Source organism: Panthera pardus, unplaced genomic scaffold (genome assembly GCF_024362965.1).
Source record: "Panthera pardus isolate Hobbes unplaced genomic scaffold, ASM2436296v1 HiC_scaffold_2, whole genome shotgun sequence".
In the NCBI taxonomy this organism is placed as follows: Eukaryota; Metazoa; Chordata; class Mammalia; order Carnivora; family Felidae; genus Panthera; species Panthera pardus.
The window spans coordinates 53978697-54000122 of NW_026526765.1; the positions used below are offsets into that span (position 1 = coordinate 53978697).

The window sequence follows — 21426 nt, forward strand, 5'->3', positions numbered from 1 at the left end:
GCATTTAGTTCGACCTCCCCTTCATTGAAGACGCTTTAGAAAATTCTCCAATGAGAGACGCTTAGAGGAAGTAGGGCGTGGTCTCAAGGGGCGGAGAATTTGACTCGGATGGGAAGTGTGTGCTGATTGGCTAGACTTCTTCCTCCACAGACCAGCCCTCTTTGGACCGCTGGGGCCATCCATCAAAGGAACTACACCAATCAGGGGCGAAAATTTCCCCCTCCCCCTCCCGACTCGGGAAAGCCCCGCCCTCCAATATATTACCCGGGCAGTCAGGCGCGGCCCCTTCGGCTCGGAGCTGACTCTGTGGTGGGCAGTGTCGTCTGGGCGGCGCTGCGGAGACCTCCACCCAGGACGGCTCCCCCTCCCCGGGCCACTCACCTCTTACCCGCGAGTCCTCTCGCCTCGTGGGCTTGTCGGATCTGATATCCTGGGGTGAGGTGAGAGCAGGCCCGGGGAGGGAGGTTACCACCGAGGAGCCGCAGTCGCGGTCAAGGTGAGCTGGGACTTCGGGGTTGACTTCGTGGTGCAGCTAGGTAGCAGGGTTGGGGGCGTAGGGTGAGGGGTAAGTTCGGCCCGCGCCCTTTTTCTCAGTTAACTCTCCCGCTGCTGTAAGCAACAAGTCCAGGCTAGTTCGAGCTTGGAGGGGCGGGGCCAGACCCGACCTCCTGAGAAGTATCAACGCCAGGTTGGCCAGGCCCCAGGGACCAGCCCAGGGCTAAAAGAGCTGGACCCGTAAAGTTAGTGGTTCCTCATCTGCGTCCGTCGCCCCACTTTTAAGATCCCCCTGCCTCCCTGTCTTTCAGTTGGTGTATGGGAGGAGCCCTGTATCCGGGGCTTCGTTGTGGCCAGGACGTAGTAGCTGTGGAATACCGGCTTTTAAATTAATGAAACTCCTAAATTCATTTTGCAACTAAATTAGCCTCCTGCCCTCACTACGTGTTCCCATAGCACCCTTTAAGCTTCCTTTCCTGACACCAATAACAGTTATCAATTATTGAGCGCTGTGTGTTACGCACTGTGCAAAACTCTAGGTGAATCATCTTAATAGCCATTCAGAGACCAATATTGTTACCTCGTTTTACAGAGGTAGAAGTAAGTTATTATTGTCCCGTGTTTACTAGGTACTTACTATAGGTGCTAAGCACTACACCTAGGTGATTTCATTTTTCCACACAAGCCTGTGAGGTAGGTAATAATAGTCATACCCGCTTTACAGATGAGGCACTAGAGATTAAGTAAAATTAACATTAACAGTTCTTGTTGCTAATATGTAGCAGAATACATACTACCATCTAATTTCACTCTTGCAGCATCGATATTCATAGTTCTTTCTTGACAGTGAATGGCTTGAACAAGAATTTCTTGAAGGTTTGCACATTTTTTAAGGCACAGCTCCCACCCTGTAGAAAACTCACAATTTGGGATGTGACCAACTGGTGGGATGGGGTTGGGGGTAACAGATGGCACTTTGCAAGGACTTAGATTTCACTAGCAGCTTTGGGGGAGGGGAGACTTGAGTAAAAACTGCTTGGCTTTCTGTTGAAGGCAGGAAGGGCTTTTCTTAACACTCCTTTCTGTGCCTTGTTCTATATATAGATGATAGAGGTACTGACAACAACTGACTCTCAGAAACTGCTACACCAGCTGAATGCCCTGTTGGAACAGGAGTCGAGATGTCAGCCAAAGGTCTGCGGCTTGAGACTAATCGAATCTGCACACGATAATGGCCTCAGAATGACTGCAAGGCTAAGGGACTTTGAAGTAAAAGATCTTCTTAGTCTAACTCAGTTCTTTGGCTTCGACACGGAGACATTTTCTCTAGCTGTGAATTTACTGGACAGATTCCTGTCCAAAATGAAGGTATGTTTAAAGCTACATTACACAGAGTATTTCTTAATTTTGCTCAGTGTGTTTTGGAGATGGAATAGCTAGCTTTGGGCCGGTATTCATAAACTTGACCTTTTTATATTCATCAAGTAGCCAAAACGTTGTGATGATTCTGTGTGCTACAGCATTGATGAGTACTCTTCCTTAGAATCAAGAGGAATGCATCATTAGATTTAACTTCTGACATTGAAAAACAACCTAATAACAAATAATTGCAGACTCTGCCAGTATGAGAGGTGGCTGTTGTTTTTTAAAAATTTTTGGTTGGGCATTTTCATTTATTTACTGTTGTTTTTAAATTTAAAGAAATTTGTTAGAGGCCGAATGCTAGATTGTGGTTAAGAATTAGAGGTTTGGGGCACTGGGGTGCCTCGGTAGGTTAAGGGTCCGACTCTTGATCTCAACTCAGGGCTTGATCTCAGGGTCAGGAGTTCATGCCCCAAGCTGGGCTCCATGCTGGGCGTGAAGCCTACTTAAGAGAGAGGTTTTTTGCTGTTTTTGTTGTTTTTGTTTTTTTGATGCTGTGAACCACCTGGTCAATAGAGTATCTTAATTTCTAGTCATATATAAAGTTCTAATTGTTTTAGCCCTAGACCTATTCAGATCTTGCTTATAATTGCCATTTCCAACATCAGTTTGCACACAGTAGGGAAGACAGTATCTTCTGAAGGAGGAACGTTTATGTAATTATTTCCCTATACTGGATAAGTGGACATCCATGTAACTTTCAGAGCTTGCTTAACTGTTAAAAATATATCTGCCTTCTCTGTGCCCATGGTCATTAGTGAATGAGATGATACAGCCATTGGAATGACACTCATCTTTTAGTCCTTCACAACACATCATATACAGAAAGAACTCAGTGTTTGCTGAATTGGATAGTTCAAAAAACTTGCTCAGACAAATTAAACTATTCTTTGGACACTACCTTTGAATCTATAAATGTTGCACAGATTAATAATACACATCTGTCCCTTAAAAATATTATAATCTTATGTGAGGATGTTTGTGCCAATAACTATTATACAATGCAAAGTATAATAAAATTAAACATCTAAAGAGGAATAAATATGTTAGAGGGGTTCCAAGAAAAGAAGGGTACAAACACTGGTACAAGCTTCTTAAAGTTTAGTTTAAGCTGGAATTTAGGGTGGATAGAAGCTTGACACTGTTACATTGTAGGTACTCTGGGAAGAATAAATAAAAGACTGGGAGTGGGTAAAGCTTTAGAAGCAGAATAAACAGTGTGTGCGAAAGTATTTAAAAACTATTTTACACATTACATAAAGAAAACAGCCTGGAAAGACACATCATCCTAGAAAGAAATTTTGTGCATAAGCTGTGAAGGTGTTTCAGTTCTCACAGAAGCCTTTGACCAGTTAATTTATTTGGCCCAACTAGAACACAGTGCTGACAGTTCTACAGTGAGTTACAAAGGGGAAAAAAAAAAGTTTCATATGGGCTAAATCCAAACATTACACTGAAACTTAGTCCACTTTCTCCAAAATTGGTTCCAAGTGGGTACATAGCATTGACCAGCTGCAGTTGAAGTATGATTGGATATTGTTAGGTCCTTCACAGTTGAAAAATAAACCTCAAGGATACATTGTCATAATGATGGGTCTGAGTTCTATATTATCCTTTATGGTTTAATTGAAATAAGCTAAAGAAATGGGCTTACTCTCTTTTTAGGTACAGCCCAAACACCTTGGGTGTGTTGGGCTGAGCTGCTTCTATCTGGCTGTAAAATCAATAGAAGAGGAAAGGAATGTCCCATTGGCAACTGACTTGATCCGAATAAGCCAGTATAGGTTCACAGTTTCAGACTTGATGAGAATGGAAAAGATTGTATTGGAGAAGGTGTGTTGGAAAGTCAAAGCTACTACTGCCTTTCAATTTCTGCAACTCTACTATTCACTTATTCAAGAGAACTTGCCAGTTGAAAGGTATGTGACCTTTGTTTTGCCCAAAGATTTGGAAATCAAAATGGTGTTCTGGATGTTGCAAATAATCAGTATCTTGGGATAATTCTAATGAAAATAAGTAAAATGAGGGGGAAAAAAAATAAACAAAATGACACCTTCAGCACTTTCACTTCACTATCCAGCAGAAGCTGTCAACAGCTTCTTGAAGTCTGTGAAGGCCAATTCTTAGGATTAAAGGACATGTTTACATTTTTAAATTATATTTTCCATTTATAGACTAGTTAACTCATAGAACCTAGTAAGTAAGCATCTAACAGATTTATGGAAAAAGAACTTTAGTAGGTGTAGAAATAGATTAAAAAACTGGATAGTTGTGGCATAATACATTTTTCAAGAAGGGGGAACCAATTATTTAAAATTCATTTATGACATCTTTAAGAAGTTAATGCCATTGAAGGAATTCTTCAAATAATTTATTTTCTGTGGTAAGTGTGCATAAACTTTACTTTAAAATGACTTCAGTGTTCTAAAAATCTCTTGTGACTACATTTAAATTTTCTATATAAAATTAATCTCATTTTCTTTTTAAAGGAAGAATAGCCTTAATTTTGAAAGACTAGAAGCTCAGCTTAAGGCATGCCACTGCAGGATCATATTTTCTAAAGCAAAGGTAAATATTTTATATAAAGATTAAACCTACTTATATACATATTTTCTATTCAATACTTACTTTAAATTTTATCTTTTAGCCTTCTGTGTTAGCATTGTCTATCATTGCACTGGAGATCCAAGCACAGAAGTGTGTAGAGTTAACAGAAGGAATAGAATGTCTTCAGACACATTCCAAGGTATGTCAAGGTCATAGCCTAAATGGTGTTAACAGCTGTAAAAGAAACTAAACCACTTGTACTATCTCCTGAAGTAAAATGAGATGTCATGTGTCTGTTTGAAACGTAAGTAGCTTATCCTCAGATTTATTTGACAAGGACAGACACATGTTAGGAAGATGACAATTATTGCTATAGTTAAATACTATAGGACTTTTTTATTGACTGATAATTTTTTTTTTTTATGTACAGATAAGTGGCAGAGATTTGACCTTCTGGCAAGAGCTTGTATCCAAGTGTTTAACTGAATATTCATCAAACAAGTGTTCCAAACCAAATGTTCAAAAGTTGAAATGGATTGTTTCTGGACGTACAGCACGGCAATTGAAACATAGTTACTACAGAATAACCCACCTTCCAACAATTCCTGAAATGGTCCCTTAATTGGTAAATTTGGTTCATAGTTACTCTCCATACAGAGAAAATCTTCTAACGCTACAGTTTTATTCTAGAGTTGAGGAATTAAAATCTGAATTATTTTCAAAATAAACAATGGAATTAAAATAGCAATGGAGAAAATGACTTCACTGATCTAGTTAGCTAATACTTGAGGGCATGTACTAACTACATTTAAAGTAGAATGCCCTGAGAGTAAGGAATTTATCCAATCATTGATATGTACATTGGCCACTTCATTAAATTAGCAGCATAGAAAATCACCTTAATAAGCTGAATTTTAAAAGAAACACTAAGACAGTATTTTTCACCTATTTTGCTTTATGTAGACTCAAGTTCTTGCACATTTAAAGTTAACACAAGCCTGAGTAGGACAACAGGACCAAAAGTTTCAACCATAAATGAAGTAATTTGAGACTATTGACTTATAAACAAAATCAGTATGAACTTGGATGTTATTCTTAAAGTAAGTTATGGCAGATGGTCTCCACACTGGGTATCTGCAAATTGCCAGGGTGTCTCAGTGCTGTAGTTGTATACCATTGCTATAGCAGTTAGAACACTGGAAAATAGTTATATGCATAAAAAATGTAAACCTTGTCACTGATACGATACACATTGGTGCCATCTAAATTTACCTGAGTGGTGATTTCACTTTTTCCTATTCAAACTAAATAGTAACACATCTACATATGACATGATTATAAATCTTCAATTGAACAGTTGATTTTTAATAGTTAATAATGTTTATATTTTGCAGACTTCTAATAACTTGATTTTTTGTTTAAATAGGATTGTTACAATGACAATACTCCTCTGAAGCCTTTCTCCACAATCCTGAGCTATGGATTCCATAATGTTATAATGGATTTAAGCTGTGAAGCCTCAAAACATCACAACGAGATTAGCATTGATGTTTTCAGATTTGGGAAAACTACCTAATTAACATGCTGTAGTGGAATTATAATTAAATTTGAATTCATCTGTGAGGCATATAAATCAAAGCTAAGAGTATAAATGTGAAATGTTAATAACAGGCCTGGGAAGGTTAACTGTGAATCTTCATTTCAAACATTGATCCAACTTTGTAGATTGGGTCAGTATATTGTATTTAGGTGGTATTAAAAGTGGTAACCTAATTAAATTCTAAATTATGAGATATACGTCAAAACCAACAATTCACAAATGCACTTTTAAGGCATAATAAGGGTTACTGTTTTAGGCAGTGAAAATGGTTTCTTGGTACCTGTAGTGCAAACAGATAATCCAGAGATGTGGACTTTATTGCTACTTGGAAATCACATTTAAATTTGAGGGCATTTTATAAAAGCAAAACTACAGACCTAGTCATTTTGGCATATTAGGTTATCTTTAATATTTTTTCTAAAAAACAGGTAATATTTGTATCCATGACAAAACTTACACAATATCTACTGCCTCCGTCTAATCCCATCAAGAAAAACTGGTTTAATTGTGTAATTCAAAATAAATCAACTTCACTCCAAAAACTTGATTTAACACTCCGTAAGCTTCTACTAAGGGCTGTTTTTATAACAACTGCTATTCCAGGGGGTACTGGTTGGCTCATTCGGTTAAGCATCCAACTTTGGCTTAGGTCATGATCTCACAGTTCATGAGCCCTGCATTGTGCCCTCTGCTGTCAGTGCAGAGCCTGCTTTGGGTCCTCTGTCCCCCTCTCTCTCTGCCCCTCCAATGCTCGCACTCTCTCTCAAAAATAAACATTTAAAAAAAGAACTGCTGATTTAGAATTTTAAAAGGAAGAGAATATACTTTCACTAATTGTCCCTCTTGTGCCTAAAGGAAGTCATTAAAAAGGTAAGAGATGTCTTCATAATTATGAAGTTGCTAAGGTAGTATTCAGGATTTTCTATTAAGTCTATAAGGAGATCTATGGCATTAAAAGTAAACAGTTAGGCAGTGCAGTGAGTAGTAGCCTGAGTCCATCCAGAATGGCTCTACCCAAATTTGCCATGTTATGGGTAAATGTGCCTGGAAAATAAACCAAAGAACCATAATATATCTTATAGTTTTGTAAACTGTGTTTTGTGGATAACCTCAGTTTTCCCAAAAGGCTCATCATTTCAATAATCTGACCTCATCAGTGATTAATTCTGAGTTGGCAAAGGCAGCCTAACCAACTACCATTATGTTTTGGTACTAAGGGATTTATCTTTCAATAAAGTTACTGACATGCATTCCTTTGCTGGGTAGTTTGTGTTTGTTTCTCTTCTGGTTTAACTATTTTGGCAATGTGATGCCAGAACCACAATAAAAAGCTATCTCCACTCAGTAAATTTAAATTTAGCAGGAAAGTAAGATGCACAGTAGCAGGAACCAAATCTCAATTAATAGTATGGCTTTAACCTAATTGTTGCTTTACTTGCTAATGGCTTTTTAGAAGACACAAGATTAGGACAAATATGTTTTAATATGCATTAAACAGGTGGTGTTTATGCAACATTGGTTACTTCTCTCATGTAGATTCAGGACTACTGTGGATATCCTCAGTACAAATTCACCCTTATATTCAGCCCACTTGAAGTTCTGTACAAACTGTCTTACTTTAAAGGGCATTCCAGCAATGTGCTTGGTAATGACAGATTAACAACCAGGTGCTGTGTTAGCCTGCTTAGATCAATTGGTAATTTGAACTGAAACAACAGGATTTTGAAGCGATTAGGTTAATTAAGAAGACAATGTGAACATTGCAAGGAGTTACTGATACAAAAACTGTTATAAAGGAAAGTTCCTTTTGCACTTAGCTTAGACATACTTAATAACCCCTCTTTTCAGTGTTAGTTTTCAAAAGGGCACCTGAACCTTATGTATTTCAAATTATGTAACATACTATCTAAAAACACATTTCTGGGGGGCCTAGCTGGCTCTGTAGAGCATGTGACTCTTGATTTCTGGGTCTTAAGTTCAAACCCCATGTTGGGCACAGTACTTACTTAAAAATATAAAAACAGACATTGCTAGATCTAACATTTGTGATTAGCAATGATAGTTTTCTACTGTCAGGTACTACTGTCATGTTTCATATGAATCATCTCAATTCCTCCAAATTAAATGAGAGTATCCCAATTTACAAATGAACTGGAGCCACACAAAAGGTGAGCAATTAGCCCAAGGTCACATATCTGATATTTGGGAATGAGGATTTAAATCCAGGCAAAGGCCGTGCTCTTAACCACTGCACATTACCTCCCAAAATAGACAATTACATGGACTTACGAAATTGTGTACTTTACAACTGAAACTATTTTCTGGCCACATGAACTTCAGTGCCACCATCATGATCAGAAAATAATACTATGGAATTTGCTTTTCCTATTTTTACTAATAAAATGATTTTTATAAGATGTGTTATGGCTTACTAAGTTTAAAACCTGTAATTTTCATAAACCAAAATGAGTAAACATAAGCCAAATAAGCTTGATTTACAGATGTCAATTTAGGGCGGGGAGGAGGGCATCTGGCTCACTCAGTACAGCATGCAACTCTTGATCTTGGGGTCATGAGTCTCAGTCCCACACTGGGGGTAGAGAATCCGTAAAATAAATAAATAATGAATGAATGAATAAATAAAAACAGATATGCCAATTTTTTGTATCAATTTGACAAAATAGATTTTGGAGCAATTAAAATCAGGAATAAAATCTTTGTGTGCACCTGACATTAGAACTTAAAATACAAGAAGCCAAAACAGCATTGAAAAGAGAAATGGACAAAGCTTCAACTATATCTGGAGACTTAAACACTTACCAGTAATCTATAGAACTACTAGGAAATCAGCAAGAATATACAAAAACTGAGTAATACCAACAACTAACTGAATCCCTGACATAAAAAACTTTATCCTATAATAGCAGATTAAGTATTGTTTTCAAATAGACATGGAACATTCACCAAAACAAACCATATCCTGGGTCACAAAACAACCCTTAAGAAGTTTAAAATAACTAAAATTACAGACTATGTTCTCTGATCATAAACTAGGAATTAATAACAGTAACAGGAAAATCTACGAACACCTGGAAACCAACAGACTTCTCAATAATTCATGGCTCTAAGGGGAAGTCTAAAGGGAGTAAAATATTTTGAACCCAATGAAAATATCAAAATGTATGAAATGTAGCTATACTAGTGCTTAGAGTAATTCACATTCAAATTACTTTTATTAAGAAAAAAAAAAAAAAAGGTCTCAATAACCTTCCACAGAAAGAAACTAGAAAAAGAGCAGAATAAACCCAAAGCAAGCAGATGGAAAATGGTCATAAAAAAAGGAGGGGCTAAAAAAAAAAATCAATGAAATTGAAAACAATAAGGAATATCACCAAAACCAAAAACAAGTTCTTTGAATAAAGCAATAAAATTGATGAGTCTCTAGCAAGACTGACAAAAAAGACATAAATGACCAATCTCAGGCCTGAAAGAGGTACCACTATGTTAAAAGGACACTCAGGACCTAACACAAACAACTATGCACATCGAGTTATATGAATCAGTTCCTTGAAAGACACAAACTACCAGATCTAAACTAAAATAATGTAAACTAAAACTAGATAACCTGAGTAAGCTGTTTTTAAAAACTGAATTCAAACTTGGGTGGCTCAGTTGGTTAAGTGTCTGACTTTGGCTCAGGTCATGATCTCATAGTTTTGAGTTTGAGCCCTGCATCCGGCTCTGTGCAGACAGCTCAGAGAGCCTGGAGCCTGCTTTGGATTTTGTCTCCCTCTCGCTCCCTCCCCACTCGTGCTCTCTCTCTTTCTCCCTCTCTCTCTCTCAAAAATAAATGAACATTAAAAAAAATTAAAAATTAAAAACAAAAAATGAATTCAAGTGCCTGGCTGGCTCAGTTGGTAGAGCATGTGACTCTTGATCTTGGTTGGGGTCATGAGTTTGAGCCCCACGCTGGGTGCAAAGATTACCTAGAACAATTAAAAAAAAAAACAAAACTGAATTTGTTGTTTAAAATCTTACTGGAAAATCCCATAAAACACTGAAAGAAGGCAAAACAAATTCTACAAATCTCTTCTAGGAAGTATAAGAATAACTTCCCAACTCATTTTATAAGGCTAGCATTACCCTGGTAGCAAACCAAGATAAAGATAATACAAAAACCAAAACTACTGACCAGTATCCCAGATGAACAGACACAAAAATCTTCAACAAACAATCCAGATACATAAACTGCAGTAACATACCATGACCAAGTTTGGGATGTGGGAAAATACAAGCAGGTTCAAAATTTGAAAATTAAATCAAAATTTGAAAACCAAACAGGACAGGGATGGCCACTTCCACCACTTCTATTCTTATAGCAAGTGCAATAGGGCAAGAACAAATAGACTTATGAAGTAGTACTGATTGAATAAAACCTCCTGTTTGGTTTATGAAGAAAATCCCAGGAATTCATAACAAAAAACCCCTAGAAATAAGTTTAGCAAGGTTAGCAAGGTCACAGGATGCAAGGTCAACAAACAAAATCAACATTTCTATACACTACTTATGTGCAATTGGAAACTGAAATTTCAAAAAATGTATCATTTACAACAGCTCCACAAAATGAACATTTAGGAATAAATCTAACAAAAGATATAAATGCTTTACAAGCTGAAAATCACAAAATGCTCACGATTGAAATCAAAGAGATCCTAAATGGAGAGATGTCCCACATTCATGGATTGAAGACTTATGCTATTCCAATGAAAACCCTAGCAGGACTTTTTTGTAGATATAGACTAGCTGATTCTAAACTTTATACAGAAAGGCAAAGGAAGTTAAAACAGCCAAAACAATTTTAAAAAAGGATTAAATTTAAGGAATCTTCTACCCAATTTTAAGACTTATCACAAAATTACAATTATTAAGGTAGTGTGGTATTTGTGAAGGGACAGACAAAGATCAATAGAATACAATAGGAAGACCAAAAACAGACCCATATAAATATCAACTAATTTTTGACAAAAGTGCAAAAACAATTTAATGAAGAATGAAATGCCTTCTCAATATATTATTCTGAAACAATTGGACATCCACATGCAAAAATATGAACTAGATTTCACAGCTTATACAAAAAAAAAAATAACAAGTGACAGATCTAAATGTAAAACATACAATAAAACTTTTAGAAGAAAACACTGGAAAAGAATCTTCATAACCTAGGAGTGCACAAAGAGTTATTAGACACGATGCCAAAAGCATGATGAATTAGAATACATCAAAATTAAAAACATTCACACTTTAAAAGACACCATCAAGAAAGTGAAAAAACTACACAATAGAACAAAATACATACAAATAATATAAGAGACTGCATACAGAATATATAAAGAACTCTTAAGATAATCCAATTAAAAATGGGCAAAGGATCTGAATAAACATTTCTCCAAGGAAGATATATAAATGGCCAATAAGCACAAGAAAAGATGCTCAACATTATTAGTCATTAGGGAAACACAAAAAACCACAGTGTGATACCAGTTCATATCCACTAGGATGACTAAAATAAAAAACAAAAATTGTATAAAAAGTGTTGGCAAAGATGTGGAGATATTTGGTAGGAATGTAAATGGTGTAGCAACTTTGGAAAACAATCCAGAAATTCCTCAAATGATCAGACATAATTTCTATAGAATTTCTAGGTAAGAAATGAAAATATACACACACATAAAAACTTGAACTTGAATGTTTTGGCTATTATTACTAATAATAGCCTAAAGGTAAAAACCTCCCAAATGTCCATCAACTGACAAATGGATAAATGTGTGGCAGTTATACAACGGATTATTCAGCTGAATAATATATATTATTCAGCCATAAAGAAAGATTGAAATACTGACGTACTAGAACACGGGTAAACAACTAAAACATTATGTCAAGTGAAAGAAGCCAGTAACAAAAGACCACATATTATGATTCCATGTATATGAAATGTCCAAAAAAGAGAAATTTATGAGATAGAAAGCAGATTATTCAGTGGTTGCTTGGCTGGGGGTTCCGTCAAGGGAGAGAGTTGATAGCGAAAAGGAATGAGTTTTGAGGTGATGAAAATGAAAACTGACTATAGTAATGGCTGAATAGATGACTAAAGACCATTGAATTATATACTTTTAATGGGTGAAATGTATACTATGTGGATTATTTTTCAATAAAGCTGGGTGTTTTTTTTTTAGTATTATGTATGATTCCATTGCTGTAACATTCTTGAAAAGACAAAACTAGAGACAGTCTTAATCAGTGGTTGCCAGGGTCTGAGGCTAGGAGTGGGGTATGACTACAAAGAAGAGCATTGTTTTTGTGCTGATTAAACTAACCTCTTGGGGTGCATGTCTGGCTCAGTCAGTAAAGCATGGGTCTACTTGATCTCAGCGTCATGAGTTTGAGCCCAATGTGGGGCATAGAGTTCAATCTCCTAATTTATGAGGTGCTTACACATACCTCTACATGTTAAAATTCACAAAACTTACGAACAGAATCAATATGTTAAAAATTCACAAAACTATGGGGGCAACTGGCTCACTCAGTCGGTTAAGCATCTAACTCTTGATTTCAGCGCAGGTCATCATCTCACAGTTTGTAAATTCGAACCCTGTATTGGGCTCTGCGCTAACAGTATGGACCTGCTCAGGCTTCTGTCTCCCTCTCTGCCCCTCCCCTGCTGGTTCTCGCTCGCGCTCAAAATACATAAATATTTTTTAAAAAATTTATAAAACTATGAACAGGAGAGTTAAATTTACTGTTTATTCAAAGTATTTTTTTTTTCTAAATGTCAAGAAGAGAAGCCAATTAGAAGAAAAAAGCCTCTTCCCCAACAATTAATTCCTAAAGTAACTGGGTAAAGTGAACAAGGTAGACATTTTGACAAAGGGTATGGTTGGGTTGCATTGGCCCATAATAGGGTGTTCGGGAGCAAGCAGGTGAGGATATCCTTGCTTGGAGCAGGGTGTCGGGAGCCTGAGCAGAGTAAAGAAAGAATTCATGAGAAGATGAGAAGATGACCTAGTATAGGGAACCAAATACATTAAGAATATAGGAATCAGGCTTCTCACCGTTACTGTTTTATAGGAAGGGAGAAAAGAAAAATGAACCCCATGGGATCAGAAATGAAAGCGTTAAGTGTGAACTCATGGTTTTCAATATACATATAGAAATAAATACAGATATATATAAGCAACATACACACACACCAACAGCAGTTGCTCACTAGCACACAAATCTTGGCTTCTAAATACCATCCTCCATTTAAAAAAAACGGCCCGTTAAAAAAAAAATGGCTTCCGGGGCGCCTGGGTGGCGCAGTCGGTTAAGCGTCCGACTTCAGCCAGGTCACGATCTCGCGGTCGGTGAGTTCGAGCCCCGCGTCAGGCTCTGGGCTGATGGCTCGGAGCCTGGAGCCTGTTTCCGATTCTGTGTCTCCCTCTCTCTCTGCCCCTCCCCCGTTCATGCTCTGTCTCTCTCTGTCCCAAAAATAAATAAAAAATGTTGAAAAAAAAATTTTTTTTTAAAATAAATAAAAAAAAAAATAAAAAAATGGCTTTTTCTTGAGCTAGGGCAGGGAAACCATAAGTCTGTTATATCTCATGGAAGGGAGTAAGAAATTACTCAAATAATGATGGGACATGTCAAAAGGACAGAAGTCACCTAGAATGGTCTTCCCCTGGCCAAATCAAGAAAAACTGTGAGCATCACAGTAATGGAAACAATAGATTTTAACCCACTGAACAAAGTAGCAAATCATGAGTCCATATAGATATAAGTTGGAAGTTTGATGAAAAACAAGGTAGTACTCTGAAACTACTTTCCCACAAAATTATAAACCAAAAAAGAATAGCTTTACTGTGGATAAGACTGGCAGACACCACTTATTCAGTGATCTAAAGTAAAGACCATCAGAAAAAGGACAAATTAAAGTTACTAACTCATGACAGGACGCAATAAGAACATGGCATCGCTTCTGTAACATTCCTCCCAAAGATGCATAACCTGAATCTAATCAAGAAGAAGTATCAGACAAAACTTAGAATGAGGGATATTGTACAAAACTAGCCTGTAATCTTCAAAAGTGCCAAGGCTGCAAAAGTCAAGAAAAAATGAGGACTTGGTACAGATTGAAGTAGACCAAAGACACCTGACATCTAATCTAAAGGCAAGGCATGATTCCAACTGGATCCTTTTGCTATATAGGACATTACTGGGACAATCAGTTAAACTTGAATGCAATGAAGATGTGAGGATTAGATGGTCAGAAGGTATCAGTGCTAATTTCCTGATTTTAATGGTTGTATTGTGACGTAAGAGCATGTTCTTTGAAGGAAATACACACTAAGGTACTCAGAGGTGATGCAGCATCGTATCATAAACTTACAAACAGATCAGGAAGAAAACAATTTGCGTACTTTACACGTAACTTTTCTAAACGTTGGGACCGTTTAAAATATTTCTTAGGGGCAGGTGGCTGGCTCAGTCGATGGAGCATGAGACTCTTGATCTTGGAGTTGTGGGTTTAAGCCCCACACTGGGTATAGAGCTTACTTAAAAATAAAACCTTTAAAAAATATAGACAGAAATATTTTTAAATTTCAAAGGACATAAAAAGAATGAATCACAGTTTTAAGACAATCCATACTTATGTGTCTGGATCACTGAAGAGCAAAATTATGTCACTTACTTATAAACATTAACCATAATTTGCTTTCTGTCACTGACAAAGGACTCACCCAATAACCACATTCACTTTACTGCTTCTGTTTTGTATTAATCCATTCCTATTGTTAGGTTTCTAACTATTTTTCAAATTTCTTGACAGTCATCTCCCAAGGAATAATATGCTACTTCAGAAATTTTCATTAACTCTTGAAATTACATTACTCAGAATATATTTGTGGACTTTTCCTTTCTTAAAACTTTTTTCAGTAATATAATTCCTTGTATGAACTGGTATACTTAGATAAAGGGGTCCACAATTCCTATTTAGAAAAGTTTATTGATCATTATTCTTGCATTACACTTATTGAAAGAAAAATTTAATTGTCCCTGAAGGCACCCGGTCATTTCACATGATCTATACCCTAATGTTTTTCGTATTAAAAATACAGGTTAAATATGAAATTAGTAAAATGCAGCATATAAAACTTCATGCTGAGCAAAAAAACAAGTCCAAAAAAAAAGTTACTTTCTATTAGTAGAATAGCTTCCACAGTATTTAAGATGTTTCCTATGTAATTCATATTTGAATACAATTTTTAGAACCATAGGTAAATATATTTTGCAATTTGTTAACTGCAGGTATCCACAGTTTCCTTCCATCACATAATCTGTTCCTTTGATTAAGTTGGCAACATCTGCTGAGATCCACAGAATGCAGCAAAAAAAAAAGTAGTGGTTATTTCTCAAGATTTGAGAAATCTGGTCCACCTTTAGAGTAGTTTCCTGAGATTTCTGCTCCACTGAAGTCAAAACCAGGATTCTAAAAGACATGAAAAAAATAATGATAAAATAAAACTTTCAAGCAAAAGTATAAGTAACCCAAAAGGGAAATGGTAAAGACATGAACTAGCCACTGACAAAACAGGAAATCTAAATGACCAATAAACATGTGAAAAGATACCAAATTTCACTGCAATCACCAAAATAGAACTTAAAATTAGAAGGTATATTTGAATTTTCAGATCTACAAATGTTGTATATTAAAAGGTTGGCAAGTGTATGGACAAACACAATACTTAGTATAAAGTGTGAAAATAGATTTTAATAACTAGCATCATTTGAGAGTTTGCTACATGCCAGGCAGGGTTCTAAGAGCAATGCATTTATTAACATATTTAATCCTCACAATAATCCTATGAAGTAAGTACTATCTCATGCTTTAGTCTCTTTGGAGGGCATTTCACTTATTCAACAAACATTTACTGAGTTCCAACTGTTTGGAAGACACCATTAGAAGCATGTGGAATTCAAGAGTGAGTAAAACAAAGATCCCTGCACTGGTGGAGCTGCCATTGTTATAGGAGAACACAAACAATAAAACCGTAAGTTAGCTAGTAGAGGGGTTGGCCAACTTTTCTGTAAAGAGCCAAGTAGTAAATATTTTAGGCTATGAAGGCCGCATAGTCTCTGCCATAACTACGTAAGTCTGGTATCCCTATATGAAAGAAAATACCAAAAGAACAAGCATAGCTGTATTGCAGTATAACTTCACTTCAAAAACTGGGAGTCGGCCAGATTTCACCCATGGACCATAGCTTGCCAGCCCCTGATCCAGAGCGTTAGAAGTTGGTGCAAGTGCCAGAAAGGAAGGAAGGAAGGAAGGAAGGAAGGAAGGAAGGAAGGAAGGAAGGAAGGAAGGAACGAAGGGAGGGAGGGAGGAAGACAGGGCGAACAGAGTAAGGGAAATGAGATCATAGTATTTAAATAGGATGATCAAAGATCAAAATATGCTTTACAGAGCAATGACTTGAAAACAATGAAGAAGTCAGCCAAGCTTTGGGAGAACACTGTAGTCAAAAGGACAGAAAAGGAATGGCCTGGAATATTCAAAAATACAAAAAAGCTAAGGTAATACAATATGGCTAAGGTAAAATGACTGAAGCAGACAGTTGCAGGAGAAGAAGTCAGGGAGATCATGGAAGACCACATCAGATAGGGCCTGGAAAAAAAACTTTGTCTTTTACTAGAGTGAAAGAGTTCTGAGAAGAGAAGCGATGTGTTCTGACTTGCATTTTTTCAACGTTTTTTTTTGTTTTTTTTTTTTTGTTTTTTTTTTATTTATTTTTGGGACAGAGAGAGACAGAGCATGAACGGGGGAGGGGCAGAGAGAGAGGGAGACACAGAATCGGAAACAGGCTCCAGGCTCCGAGCCATCAGCCCAGAACCTGACGCGGGGCTCGAACTCACGGACCGTGAGATCGTGACCTGGCTGAAGTCGGACGCTTAACCGACTGCACCACCCAGGCGCCCTGACTTGCATTTTTAAAAGGACTGCTATGCTGTTTTGAGAACACTGCAGCTTGGCAAGGGTAGACGAGAACCATTAGAAGGCTATTCGAGTAACCTAGGCAAGACATTACAGGTGGTCCAGATCAGAGTGGTTGGAAAGTTGGTGGTGACAAGTGGACAAATTCTGAATATACTTGGAAGGTAGTGCCAGTAAGGTTTCCTAACAAATTGGATACGGTGTGTGAGAGAGAGCTAGGAATGGAGGATGATTTCCCATTTCTGAACAAGCAGTTTCCATCAACCAAGATGAGAAGGCTAGAGGTATAACAAGTGTGGGAGGAAGTTAGGGAGTTCATGTTGAGTATGTTGAGTCTGATAGGTCAGATCAACAAGTGGAGATGCTGAATACGCAACTAGAAACGTGAGTCCAATACTTGGGAGAAAAGTCTAGACTGGAGATACAAATTAGGAAATCACCATTATATACATAGAAATTATCCATCAAAACTTGAAGAGTGCTGTGATCCAGTAATTCTTCTCCTAGATAAATTAATGGAACACTGGAATAGTTTCAAAAAGATGAAAGAACAAACTGTGAAATAGATACAAATCGAAAAATCCAAATCTTATCAAAAGGGAAGAGTCAAATAAATAACGATGATACAGTCAAACTAGAAAACATTCTGAAGCACTTAGAAGGAGAAAAAAAACAAACAATACATATAGTGTGATCCTGCATTTATGTTACAAACAAAGCAGCAAGCCAATATATCAATGAGATAAAAATGAAACAGAAGCAAGGAATGGAGAGATGTTAATGAAAGGAACCTATAACTTTTTTACACTATGTAAGTCTACACTAATTAAATTTTTATGAGTTCACTCGTGCATTACTGGTGTACATTAAATAAATTTAAACTTATAAACTATGGCAGTACAAACAAAACCCTTCCCAGAAATTCTGAAAAACTAAAATCCACAAAAAAGACCAGTAATTTTTCTAACCATTTAACTTTAAAAACTCCTTTAAAGAACTTTTGTGATTTTTCTGTAACCAAATTTGAGTTTTAATTTCAAAAAATAATTTTTCTATGATCTTAAAATGCTTAACAATACATATTCATACACTCATCTGACTTACTTCTTTCTGGAATCTTTCTAATGTAAGTTTTCTCTGCATTTGGTCTTGCACCCAAGGATCAGCTGCATATTCAGATTCTAGAAGAGAAGTCCAACAATTTGCTGCATCTCTCTTTGTCTTTGTAAGAACAATACGGACCATTTTTCTGTCCTCTAAACAAAAATCACAAAGAAATTAGAGTTCATCATAAAATTGTATATTTTCAAAAACCATTAGGTAACTATTTACAATACATTTCTATCACTCTATCTTCCAGAGCTGCAAAGACAAAGAACCCGATACCACAGAAGAAACATACTAAGTTTGAAGACAAGATTAATTTTTAAAAAGATTCCAACAATTATAGATCACCCTTACCCAAAGTCCATGTTCCCTCATCAGCTATTGTAGAATCAAAGAGTTTGCCCTGAAAAATAAACATATTTATTTTAGTACAAAAAATAAGTAAATAAATAAAAATGTTTATTTTAGTACATGAAATATCTATGTACTGAAAACATTAATGTCATTAATTTTTATAAGACTTTCATGATTTAAGAGTTTGCCAATTTCCTTTTTGTTTACAGATTTTTTTTAATGTTTATCTATTTTTGAGAGAGAGAGAGAGAGACAGAGTGCAAGTGGGAGAGGGTCAGAGAGCGAGACACAGACTCCAAACCACGCTCCAGGCTCCAAGCTATTGGCACAGAGCCCAACGAGGGCTCAAACTCACGAACTGTGAGATCATGACCTGAGCCAAAATTGGACGCTTAACTGACCACCCAAGTGCCCCAACTTTGCTAATTTCCTATCTAATCCAGATGTTAGTTGTCTAGCTTGGTTATGGTAGGGAGATAAAATTTTATACCATTTCAACATATTGATAGGTGTTCAACCCTATCTTTCCTCCTAGCAAGTTAAATGCAACCTAGTTTACACTGCTTGGGATATTTACTGACAACACACGGCTCTCAAAAGAAAGATCAGAACTCCTTAATTTTCAGGAGATGAATAAATATCACTGATCACTTAGTAGCCAAATGTGAAATTAATATATGAAATGCTTTGACTTTACCAATTAAAATGAACTACAAGAGCTTCCCTGCTGAAATTAAGAAATGATGTCTTTGAAAATAAACTTCAAAAATTTGGTTCAATCTCTTTGTTGGGCAATGTAGCACTAAAAAATTTTAAAGCACATACTGTAGTTCTGATTTCAGATAAACTGTGATGAAACTGTTGTTTTAAGAAAGAAATCAACAGAACATAAGTTTAAAAGAGAATGCATCTGCTCAAATCCATTTTGATTTGTTGCTACTTGCCAAATTTAAGTTTTAGGAAATAAAATTAAAATGCCACATAAAGCAAACACATTTTTTTTGTATTTCAACACCAGTGAGAAAAAAATCTTACTAGTCTAAACATGTATCTAAAATCCTGAAGTTGAAGTTACTGCTAAATTGTAAATAAAGTTACTGTTAAAGTCACTGCTAAAGTTCTGAAATTACTAAGGTAAATTTGAATGGTAATCTTAAACCACTGTTCAGGAAACCACGAACTGCACAACTATTCAGAAAGGTCATTAAAATCCAAGCTGACATAAATCAATGTCTTCCACATGGCTCTCTCCCTTTTCTCTGAGGCACTTAAAGCACTTCCATATTAAAGATAACAGTAACAGCTAGCATGTAAACTCATTACATACCAGGCACTTGCCCAAACTCTTAATTCCCATGGATAGCACCTAATGCTCAAAACAATCCTATCAGAAAGGTACTATAATTATCACACTTTGTGGATGAAGGCATAAGGACACAGAATAATCTCTTGCCCAAGGTTACAAAATTAGAGAAACGGCAGAGCCAGGTATCCTACATCAAGGAATCTCCCTTCGCTACACTATCGTCAAACATCGTGAGTATGTAATCTGGGAAAGAAGTCCAACTTCGACGTAATTGAATTTAACTATAAAGCTTATCCAGGAAAATGCAGTTCTCAGATCTAAGGGGCATGATGAGAATAAATGAAGTATTATTCTCTCCAAACAACCCTAGACTATCTGCTTAACCACTCCACAAACATGCAGATTTTTGTCTCATTTTGATGAAAAAATAAATCACCTGATATCGTCTCTGAATCCTCATCCCTGTATCCTTATCCCTTATTTTCTTCTTTACTTTTCCGTGACTGCCTAAACATTTATTAGTTTAGTTTTATTATGCCTCCCTACAAGAACATAATCTGTGTGCAAGAAACGTATATCTTATTCATCTCTGACCTCTTAGCACCTAAATCAGTGCCTGGAAGAAAATATATGTACGATAAACATTTGTTCCTTTAAAGATCCAGGTGAAGACCCGCAGAGGAACAAAAGAAGCCGTTTCATTTGGTTGAGAAAGCCAGAAAATTGGGCTCCTCAAATCTCCACTCAACTCAGGACCAGCCTTGAGTAGGGGCTCCGACCAGAACAAAACTAGGCCAATGCTATAGCTCTTTCGGGCAAGGAGCCATTCGGCCTTCCAAGTCTTTCCACGGAAACCCTGAACCTTAGGACTCGGGGACTCAGGGGCCAGGAAGAAACTGGGCACAAGCCCCGACTTGCCGCTACCTTAAGGATCTCGCGACCACCCACGGCCAGCGCCACATGCCGGCTCTGCAGGCCGCACTGGATATCCTGGGCGCGAGTGCCTGGCGGCACCTGAACTTCAATGAACACCTCCTCCAAGGTCTGGTACCACTGACCCCACGGCGTCCCGCAAGGAACCACCCCACTGCGTTCCTCAAACGGGGCCGACATACTCCAGGAGCCTCCCAGCTGCAGCCACAAGAAGCGAGGTGAGCGCACGCGCGGAGCGTCCACGCTTAGGCCACGCCCCGGAGAGTCCGCTCAGGTCACTGCACATGCGCAGGGACGTAAGCGACGTCTCAGCGTGTTCCTTTTTCCTTTTCAATGGCCATTTAGGACCCTTTCAGTAGCCGGTTTGAAAGAACTAAAACCCGGGGGGTTTACACCCAAGGAACGGCGAGAGGAGGTTGGAACCAGTGAAACTAGAACTCACTGCACTGCCACCTATATGACGCCAAAAGCGGACTTCCGACCTTTTCAGCTATGAAATGCGCTTGCGCAAATGCTGCTCTTCTTGTAAGTTACAATTGAGTAACGCCAAGAATGATTGGACACTGCTTGGGGTGGGGAAGGGAGGAGGCAGTAATAGTCTCCTATTGGCTAGTAACCGGAACTCACGGA

General features: G+C 37.3%; 2 protein-coding genes across 2 annotated transcripts; one reads left to right on the top strand and one right to left on the bottom strand.

The window, feature by feature from the left end:
- The first annotated feature begins 271 nt into the window (after nt 1-271).
- CCNG1 (cyclin G1) lies at nt 272-7314 on the top strand. Its single transcript, XM_019450234.2, has 7 exons — nt 272-496; nt 1600-1863; nt 3583-3836; nt 4407-4485; nt 4565-4663; nt 4895-5089; nt 5891-7314. Exons 2-6 carry the CDS (start codon nt 1600-1602, stop codon nt 5084-5086), a joined length of 888 nt encoding a protein of 295 aa, XP_019305779.1. The 5' UTR covers nt 272-496; the 3' UTR covers nt 5087-5089; nt 5891-7314.
- Nucleotides 7315-15087: 7773 nt separating this feature from the next.
- On the bottom strand, nt 15088-21249 carry NUDCD2 (NudC domain containing 2). Its single transcript, XM_019450236.2, has 4 exons — nt 20788-21249; nt 18558-18606; nt 18201-18352; nt 15088-15590 (listed from the first exon to the last, which is right to left on the bottom strand). Exons 1-4 carry the CDS (start codon nt 20974-20976, stop codon nt 15507-15509), a joined length of 474 nt encoding a protein of 157 aa, XP_019305781.1. The 5' UTR covers nt 20977-21249; the 3' UTR covers nt 15088-15506.
- Nucleotides 21250-21426: the final 177 nt, after the last annotated feature.

What these genes read in the sequence shown, in the direction of transcription:
- CCNG1 (XM_019450234.2), top strand. Translation starts at nt 1,600, where the DNA reads ATGATAGAGGTACTGACAACAACTGACTCTCAGAAACTGCTACACCAG. An exon ending in GATTCCTGTCCAAAATGAAG is followed by an intron (nt 1,864 to 3,582) that starts GTATGTTTAAAG and finishes CTCTCTTTTTAG; the next exon opens with GTACAGCCCAAACACCTTGG. An exon ending in GAGAACTTGCCAGTTGAAAG is followed by an intron (nt 3,837 to 4,406) that starts GTATGTGACCTT and finishes TTCTTTTTAAAG; the next exon opens with GAAGAATAGCCTTAATTTTG.
- NUDCD2 (XM_019450236.2), bottom strand. Translation starts at nt 20,976, where the DNA reads ATGTCGGCCCCGTTTGAGGAACGCAGTGGGGTGGTTCCTTGCGGGACG. An exon ending in TGAGGGAACATGGACTTTGG is followed by an intron (nt 18,353 to 18,557) that starts GTAAGGGTGATC and finishes ATTTTTGTTTAG; the next exon opens with AGGACAGAAAAATGGTCCGT. An exon ending in TAGAAAGATTCCAGAAAGAA is followed by an intron (nt 15,591 to 18,200) that starts GTAAGTCAGATG and finishes CATGTCTTTTAG; the next exon opens with AATCCTGGTTTTGACTTCAG.